Below are 10,313 nucleotides of genomic sequence, written 5' to 3' on the forward strand. Positions count from 1 at the left end.
TTGTGATAGATTGATAGAACGATAGCGTTAGGATACGTTCTTGTGATGATACGACTAAGGTACGTTACGTAATGATATGTCTGTGATAGGTATAAGAACGTTAAGGCTATGGTAAGTTAGAGAACGATATGACTATGAAGTGTTTATGTTATGACTTATTTATGATTTGATACATTGTATGCTAGATTATTGTGCTTAAGTACGTAGTCATATGAACGTGAATGTATGCTATGTATGCTGTTTAGTCTGAGGTGATGTGTAATGCATGTAACAATATGTGGTCCCTGAATGATTATGGCATGATTGCATGGAATATGTCAATGTGAACAGCATGAATTGTATGACATGAAACACGGTAAACTGTCTGGAATCATAACCCCGATAGGAATATGTATGAAATGTAAATTGAAAATGGGAAGGACATAAAGCATGGAATGTGACAAGGGGTTATGTTCATTAACGATAAATGTAGAAGTAGTGGGGACCTCATGAATTATGTGTGTTCATGCATTTGGGGGGATACCCCTATCCCATCACGAGGGTACGGACGCGTACATCTAATGGCAGGACAACGATCGTTATGTTTTGTATAGCGCTGCCGTGACGGTTACTAGTTTTAACAGGTCCCGGCATAAGGGACTCCCAGAGTATGCCCACTGGATAAGGAAAGTGGCCTAGTGGTGTGCGAACTAGCTGGTGAGTCCATACTCGCAGTATAGGCTGTGTGTAGAGTATATGGTACACGTCCACAATTACCCGTTAGGACAGCACCGTAGGAAAAACAAAACGAAACGAAACGAAACGAAACGAAAGATAGGTCCCATCATTTCATTGCATGTGATTGTTGCATTTAACCCCAATAGTGGGATCACTTACGGAGTATTTCTTTAAATACTCAAGCCATGTGCTACTACATTTTTCAGGTTAAGGCAAGGCATTCCTGTACGGCTGACGACGGCATCGCAACTCGAGACCATGAAACATGCATAGGGTAGTGGTATTTATTTTCTTAGTCTTAGGCTAGAATAGGATGTTTTTAACTTAAACTCTTATTCATTTTATTTAGTCTTTTGTTGTGTCGTTTAAAGATGTTTTCGAAACACGTAAGTCCATGACTGTGTTTTACGATTAAGGTTATGTTTTATGGGATTTAAATGAAGTTTTTCGCATTCAATGTTTATGGTATGTATACAATAGCGACCTTAAATTAAGTAGAAAATTTCAGGTCGTTACACTAAGCTTCCACTTCTATTTCTTGGGGTTAGACATATTCTCACCAGAGCCAAGGCAGGATCGTCGCCCCTCTTCTTGGGTTGACATATTCTCACCAGAGCCAAGGCAGCATTGTCGATAAGCGACGATCCCTCTTCATGGGTTAAACATATTCTCGTCGGAGCCAAGGCACCATCGCCGCTAAGCGACAATCCCTCTGCAGTTTTCGATGGCCAAGAAAGTGTTTCTCTATGCCTCCTCTGAACCAGGTTATTGACATCTTCACGAAAAGTGTTTCTCAACCTCTTTTTGAATTTTTAAGATCCAAGCTTCACGTTCATTCAAATCCGACGCTCAGCTTGCGGTGGAGTGCTAAGGATATTTAGTAATAAATTAGAGTTTACCATGTATATCATATTTGTTATTTTATTACAAAGTAAATATCTAGATATTTGCCTTATTAACGTAGTATCTTTCCATTAATTGTTATTTCCATTTATTACTATTTCCATATACCTGTAATTTATTTGACTATAAATAAGATAACAATCACACCATTTAGCTGTAGTGGATTAAGCAAACATTCTCAACAAATTTATAGATGTTTGATGTTGGACTCATAGGGATGTATGCTTGAAAAAGATTTATTTCATTCTTGCATGACTATTTCTTTATAGATAGCCAAACACGATTTTTTGTAACCATAGCATGTTACAAAACACGAGGGGGAGTTTCAACACTTCCTTTCGATAAGCTTAAAAGACTCGACGATCTTGATTCTTTTACTGAGAAACTGCTTTACATACACAAAAGCCTCATAGTGGTGCACACGACTCAGACAGTCTTTTGCCTTTAAATGAATACGGAACTTTATGTTGTCCTGACCCATCTCCATATACCAACCATCGTAAACGCCATCGTATTTGAGGCTATCTCCAGATTTAACATTGAAGTCATCCAATGCAAACTTTGATACCTCTTGCACGAATGAAAACTGAAGATTAATGATTTTAATCCACTTCTCGACCTTGGGTGGATCCACAGGCCCAACGCAGTGTCCAGGTGACAATATGACGATGATAGATTCCAGCTTGAAAATTCGTTTCTCTTCGACAATAATAATTTCATAATTGAGACAACGTCCCAGAAAGTCTACCGCCTTCATATGCAAACGGAACTTTAGGCTGATTGGGCACAACTCAAAATACCAACCTTCATAAATGCTATCGAATTTCAAACAATCTCCAAATATAATTTTGAGCTGCTCCACTATAAACTTTATGACCACTTGAAAGCCAGGCTCCTTAAGATTAGGTATTTGAATCCACTTGCCTACACCCGGTTGACCGCAAAACTTGAAAGATTCGAGAATCTTGATTCTCTTGGACCAAAAGTGCTCAACAAGCACAACGGCCTCATAGCTGCGTATACGTCCCAACCAGTCTTTCGCCTTAAGATGAAGACGAAACTTTATGTTGTCTTTACCCAAGTCCATAAACCAGCCGTCGTAGACTTCAACGTATTTTAGGCCTTCTCCACTTTTATTATTATGTTCATCCACGGCAAACTTTGCCAACTCTTGCACTAACGGCACCTGAACATTAGGAATTTTTATCCACTTCTTCTCTTGAGGTTCAGGAGCTACTATGAGAACGATAGAGTCCAGCTTCCATATTCTTAGATGGTCACGTCTCTCTTCGATAATAACAACCTCAAATTTGAGAGAACGACCCAAAAAGTCTATCACCTTAACATGGAAACGGTACTTTAGGCTGTTTGGGCACAACTCAAAATACCAACCTTCATAAATGATCTCAAATTTCAAACTATCTCCAAATTTAATTTTGATATGTTCCAAAATAAACTTTATAACCACTTGCAAGCCAAGCTCCTTAACATCAGGTATTTGATTCCATCCGGGCACAACCTTTACTTGATCCAAAAGCTTAAAAGATTCGAAAATCTTGATTTTCTTCGACAAAAAATGCTTAACAAGAACAATAGCCTCGTAGTTGCGCAAACGTCCCAAGCAGTCTTTCGCCTTAACATGAAGGCGAAACTTTATGTTGTCTTGACCCATCTCTGCATACCAACCGTCGTAGATTTCAACGTATTTCAAGCCTTCTCCACTTTTATTGTACCAATCTATTGCAAACTTTGATACTTCTTGCACAAATGGGACTCGAAGATCAGGAATTTTAATCCACTTCTCCACTTTGGGTGGATCCACCGGCCCAACATAGTGTCCACAATTCACCAAATAGAAGAAAGATATCAACTTTCTGATTCTTTCAAGCTTAGGTTTCTCTTCGAACACAAGTGCCTCGTACAAGAGAGAGCGTTGAAGAAAGTCTATCGCCCTAATATGAAGACGGTACTTTAGGTTGTTTTGACCCAGTTCACAAAACCAACCTTCGTGAATGCTTTCGTATTTAAGACTGTGTCCATGTTGAACGTTGAACTGTTCCACCGCAAGCTTTGCGACCTCTTGCACGCAGTGGCTACTAACATCGGGGATTTGAATCCACTTCTCCACACCGGGTACTTGGCCGCAAACCTTGACTGCAACACTCATGGCGTAGTGTGATATATAGTATAAGGAAACTTTGTGTTTCTTTGCTGTGGTTTTGTTTGGTTTGTAGCTGTGGGTATTTATACAACTCATTTAATATGGAATCCAAGTTTAAAAGGATGAGATTGATGCTTTTAAGAACATCCACACTTATCCCATTAATATTCTTTTTATTTACATTAATATTCTTCTTTTCGAATATGGTTCTTTGACTTAACATTGTTTTTACCCCTTGAAAAGGTTCACACCCACTTCTTTTTAAATTAAATCCATAATTTCTTTGATATACTTCAATTTAACTATAAATTCCCCAATTTAAGAGACCAAGTTTATCCTCTTTTAATTGATATACTTAAATTTTAGTTGAATAAGAATAGGGTTCTTTGCCCTTTTAAAAAATGTAATTTCTCTTTATTCGTTTACCCAAAAAACCATGTATATTTTTTTAAAAAAATTTGTGTGTTTGATCTAATTTGAATGTTGTTTAAATTTATATACACAAATCTGTGTTACATCAACCCCATATCTCTAAGTAGATGAATGATCAATACTTGAAATAAGTGAAAAAAACTTCACAACCTCTCAATTTGATAGCAAAGACTGTAGAATTGGTTCGTAACTCACGTAACTAAATAGACTCCATAGTGTACTACCTCCTTCATGCCATCATCGTCAATCGGTGCTCAAGTTCTGTATACAAGAAAGGAAGAGTAAACCAAGTGAGAATATAAATATACACAGTAAATAGCTCGTACAACTTTAACTTTCTCAACTTACTTAGATTTCTTAGGTCTATCTTGATATAACAATAATACACGGTTCCCCACTTCTCTCCACTAACATCTCATCCCTCTCCCCTTGTCTCTCCTCAAATCACCTAAAATCACAATTTTCGTGCAAAAAGAAATAAAAATGTAACGATCCAAAATTTTCTAGGTCGCTACTGTATATATACCATAAACATTGAATGCTGAAGACTTCGTTTAAATTCCATAAAACATAACCTTTATCTTAAAACACAACCATAGACTTACGTGTTTCGAAAATATCTTTAAATGACACGACGAAAGACTAAATAAAATGAATAAGAGTTTAAGTTAAAAACATCCTATTCTAGCCTAAGACTAAGAAAATAAATACCACTATTCTATGCATGTGTCATGGTCTCGAGTTACAATGCCGTCATCAGCCGTACAGGAATGCCTTGCCTTAACCTGAAAAAAGTAGTAGCACATGGCTTGAGTATTTAAAGAAATACTCGGTAAGTTACCCCACTATTGGGGTTAAATGCAACAATCACATACAATGAAATGATTGAACCTATCTTTTGTTTCGTTTCGTTTCGTTTTTCCTACGGTGCAGTCTTAACGGGTAATCGTGGACGTGTACCATATACTCTACACACAGCCCATACGTGCGAGTATGGGCTCACCAGCTAGTTCGCACACCGCTAGGCCACTATCCTTATCCGGTGGGCATACTCTGGGAGCCCCTTATTGTAATAGCCCAAAAATAAATATGCTAAGCAAAAAAAGAAACAGAAAATCAATAATCGTAAGATTTACTTGAGAAAAAAATGAGGATGACCTTTACCCAGTTGAGATTCATAGTAGATTTACATGAAAATAGATCTGATCAACAACGTATATATTAAATATTTATTTTCTTTTATCCTTTTTTTTTTAGAAATCACAACTAGATCTTCATTGAATTATTACAATGATCTAGGTTTGAGTTAGAAACTAAATGTCAATCATTTATACGATTCTAGTCAATCACGTCAGATTAGTAATATTAGATTAAATTTTTATCAGTAGCCAAATGAATAGATTAAAGATAGAATGGCTAAGAAAACTTTTGAATAGGAAACACCGAGATAAGTAAAGATTTGGAAACAGAGATCACTGTAAATTTGGAAGGGATGACAACAGAATTAAAAGGAAACCGATAAAAAAAAATAAAGAAGATTAGGGAATTAAAAAATACAAACTAAATATAGAGGGAAAAAGGTAAACACAAGAGGGTAAATAGAGAGAGTTTACAGAGAGTAGTAAAGCACAAAATAACTTGATAAAGCTGTATCTACTTTCTTATACAAGAGTATGAAAAATAAGATTTTTAATAAAAATATAATTATAGATATATAACATTTCAGACTTTGAACAATGGACCAATGTAAATTAGAGAAAGAATGTTGTAGAGTTCAAACTTGAAACTAATATCATGGGCTCACATAGGTTGACTTGGATTTCAAAGGACGGAATCGAACTTTCAGTAAGGATATATACGTGACAACGACTTAAGCTATCCAGGTAAGTGACCTTACTATCGGCATGGTTATATTTGATGTTGACACGTGCCCTGTGGTTCTGCACGTGTCATATATATTGATATGTGTGAATTATCTGTGGATTGATATGCTTCCTATATGTTATGTTATGTTATAATATGTGGATTGTATGATAATAATTATGGTACGATGTGCTTTAGGAGATGTTTGAGATAGGATACGAGAAGGATGCACACAACGAAATGTAACGATAGGAGTAAGATACGTTCATGAAACGTTAAGGTTAGGTTACACACCGGAGTGCTATGGATAGGAGAGATTGATGAAAGAATACGGTTAGGTTATGGGTAGAAAGGGATAGGTTTGTGATAGATTGATAGAACGATAGCGTTAGGGTACGTTCTTGTGACGATATGACTAAGGTACGTCACGTAATGATATGTCTGTGATAGGTATAAGAACGTTAAGGCTATGGTAAGTTAGAGAACGATATGACTATGAAGTGTTTACGTTATGACTTGGTTATGATATGATACATTGTATGCTAGATTATTGTGCTTAAGTACGAAATCATGTGAACGTGAATGTATGTTATTTATGCTGCTTAGTTGATGTGATATGAATGCATGTGACGATGTGTGGCCCTTGTACGATTATGGCTTGTTGTATGAGTATTGAAATGTAACTGAATGAATTGTATGACATGAAATACGGTAAATTGCATGATACATAACCCCGCTAGGAATATGTATGATATGTAACGAAATGAGAATGAGAATGACATGTAAGCATGAAAACGTGACACGGGGTTATGTTCATTAAATGATGACTGTAGGACTAGTGGGACCTCATGCATATTGTGTGATCATGCATTTGGGGGGATACCCCTATCCCATCACGAGGGTACGGACGCGTACATCCAAATGGCAGGACAACGATCGTTATGCCCTGCATAGCGCTGCCGTGACGGTTTTAGTTTTAACGGGTCCCGGTGGGCCCCCAGAGCATGCCCACCGGCTAGGGACAGTGGCCCAGCGGTGTGCGAACTAGCTGGTGAGCCCATACTCGCACGTATGGGCTGTGTGTAGAGTATATGGTACACGTCCACGATTACCTGTTAGGATTACACCGTAGGGGAAACGAAACGAAACGAAACGAAACGAAACGAAATGAAAGATAGGTCCCATCATTTCATTGCATGTGATTGTTGCATTTAACCCCAATAGTGGGGTCACTTACTGAGTATTTCTTTAAATACTCAGGCCATGTGCTACTACATTTTTCAGGTTAAGGCAAGGCATTCCTGTATGGCTAACGACGGCATCGCAACTACAGATCATGGCACATGCATAGGATAGTGGTATTTATTTTCTTAGACTTAGGATAGAATAGGATGTTTTAAACTTAAACGCTTATTTATTTTATTTCAGGTCTTTTGTTGTGTCGTTTTAAAGATGTTTTCAAAACACGTAAGTCCATGGCTGTGTTTTTAAGTTAAAGGTTATGTTTTATAGAATTTAAATGAAGTCTTCCGCATCTAATGTTTATGGTATGTATACAGTAGCGACCTTAAATTAAGTAGAAAATTTCGGGTCGTTACACTTATGTCGTGACCCGTTAAAACTAGAATCGTCATGGCAGCGCTATGCAAAGCATAACGATCGTTGTCCTGCCATTGGATGTACGAGTCCATACCCTCATGATGGGATAGGGGTATCCCCCGAGATGCATAAACACACATAACGCATGAGGTCCCCCCTACTTGTACATTTATCATTGATGACCATAACACCCTGTCACGTTCCATGCCTCATGTCATTCTCATTTTCAATTTACATTTCATACATATTCCTATCGGGGTTATGATTCCAGACAGTTTACCATGTTTCATGTCATACATTTCATGCTGTTCACATTCACATATTCCCTACAATCATGCCATAATCATTCAGGGACCACATATCGTTACATGCATTACACATCACATCAGACTAAACAGCATACATAGCATACATTCACATTCACATTCACATGACTATGTACTTAAGCACAATAATCTAGCATACAATGTATCATATCNCATTCACATTCACATGACTATGTACTTAAGCACAATAATCTAGCATACAATGTATCATATCATTAACAAGTCATAACGTAAACACTTCATAGTCATATCGTTCTCTAACTTACCATAGCCTTAACGTTCTTATACCTATCGCAGACATATCATTACGTAACGTACCTTAGTCATATCATCACAAGAACGTATCCTAATGCTATCGTTCTATCAATCTATCACAAACTTATCCCTTTCTACCCATAACCTAACCGTATTCTTTCATCAATCTCTCCTATCCATAGCACTCCGGTATGTAACCTAACCTTAACGTTTCATGAACGTATTTTGCTCCTATCATTATATTTCGTTTTGTGCATCCTTCTCGTGTCCTATCTCAAACATATCCTTGAGCACATCGTGCCATAATTATTATCATACAATCCACATATTATAACATAACATATCATATAGGAAGCATATCGATTCACAAACAATTCACACATATCAATATATATGACACGTGCAGAACCACAGGGCACGTGTCAACATCAAATATAACCATGCCGTTAGTAAGGTCACTTACCTGGATAGCTTACGTCGTTGTCAAAAATATATCTTTAATGAAAGTTCGATTCTGTCCTTTGAAATCCGAGACAACCTATATGAGCTCATTACATCAGTTTCAAGTTTTGACTCTATAAAATTATTACTCTAATTTACATTGGCATAGTAAAATTCTGATATTTCAGGTTAGACAAAATTTAGAGGAGCTGACTGCCGTCTGATATTTTCTGTTTTATTGTTAAATACTGCTCAACAAATCTTTCCTCAATCTCCCTCTCTCTCTCTCATTATTTTCATTCTGTAAATAGGTTTTTCAATTGTGTAAATAGATATTACGGGCCAATTTTAAGTCAGATTGTTTGGCTAGGATCTTTATACTAAAATTTTATTGAATCTAACCTTATAACCTTATTTCATATAACTTAAAAGGCTAACAAAAATCTAATCAATTGGAGATGGGATCTGATTATCACAGGACCTTAAAACCATAACTATAAAAGAAAAGAAAATCTGAGATAGGATTTTAACAAAAATCTCTAAATTTATCACATGACCTTAAAACCATAACTATAAAAGAAAAGAAAATTTGAGATAGGATTTTAACAAAAATCTCTAAATCTGCAATCTGCTATGAAAGACATTTTACTTCTTCTCAAATCTGATGTTTTTTTTTTCTTTTTTTTTTCTTCAGTTGGAGTAAGCATGGGTCCAGGAGAGATAATTGTGGGAAGGGATGAGAGGTTAGTAGAGAGAAGTGGGGAAAAATTGTTTTTTTTTAATTTAATTAATTTTTTTATTATTATTATTTTAACTATTTTTTTTTATAATTTTTTTATTTGTTTATTTATTTTTGGGCTATTAAAAATAAATAAATGTCAGATCTACTCTGAAAAAATGGAAATGACCTTTACCTTTGTAGACAGAGATTTAAGTGGAGAGATCTGGTTAGTAAGGTATATATTAAATCTTCCTTTTCTTTTATCTTAATTACTTCTTTAGAAATCACAACTAATTATACTCTAATCATCACTAAATCATTTGTTTAGCCTTGAGTTAGAAACTAAATGTCAATAATTTATATGCATGATTAAAAAATTTATATAGTAGCCAAATGAATAGATTAAAAAAAAATTGGCCAAGACAATCTATGAAATAAGGATCAACTGGAAATTTGGAATAATAAATACAAGGAAACATACGATGTAACGACCCTAAATTTCCACATACTCAAAGTCGCTACTAACGTCTCATGCTCATCTATAATGTAGAAATATAAGTCTTACATGAACATAATTGATAACGTAAACTTAAAAAAAAAGCGTTTAAAACAACCTCTTCTCTGGAAAACACAGCCATGGTCTTACGTGTTTAAATATGAAATACTGAAATTTAGAGAAAAACAAAAACAAATACAAAATAATTTAAAACAATGAAATGCAAAACAACCTATTCTAACTTAAGACTAGAAATTTAAATATGAATCTACCCTATGCACGTGCCACAGTCTCTGCTCGCGATGCCGCCGTCCTCCATACAAGTGCGCCTTGCCTTTACCTGAAAAATGATGTGGCACACGGCCTGAGTATTTCAAAGAATACTCAGTAAGTGGCCCC

The 10,313-nt window shown here is 36.0% G+C and overlaps 1 protein-coding gene across 1 annotated transcript; it reads right to left on the bottom strand.

The window, feature by feature from the left end:
• Positions 1 to 1,838: 1,838 nt before the first annotated feature.
• Positions 1,839 to 3,849, bottom strand: LOC111793346. Its single transcript, XM_023675191.1, has one exon. It carries the CDS (start codon positions 3,785 to 3,787, stop codon positions 1,946 to 1,948), a length of 1,842 nt encoding a protein of 613 aa, XP_023530959.1. The 5' UTR covers positions 3,788 to 3,849; the 3' UTR covers positions 1,839 to 1,945.
• Positions 3,850 to 10,313: the final 6,464 nt, after the last annotated feature.

Source organism: Cucurbita pepo, chromosome LG04 (assembly GCF_002806865.2).
Source record: "Cucurbita pepo subsp. pepo cultivar mu-cu-16 chromosome LG04, ASM280686v2, whole genome shotgun sequence".
Lineage (NCBI taxonomy): Eukaryota > Viridiplantae > Streptophyta > Magnoliopsida > Cucurbitales > Cucurbitaceae > Cucurbita > Cucurbita pepo.

Bases quoted from the DNA above. Each gene is read 5' to 3' on its own strand.
- LOC111793346 (XM_023675191.1), bottom strand. From the start codon at position 3,787: ATGAGTGTTGCAGTCAAGGTTTGCGGCCAAGTACCCGGTGTGGAGAAG.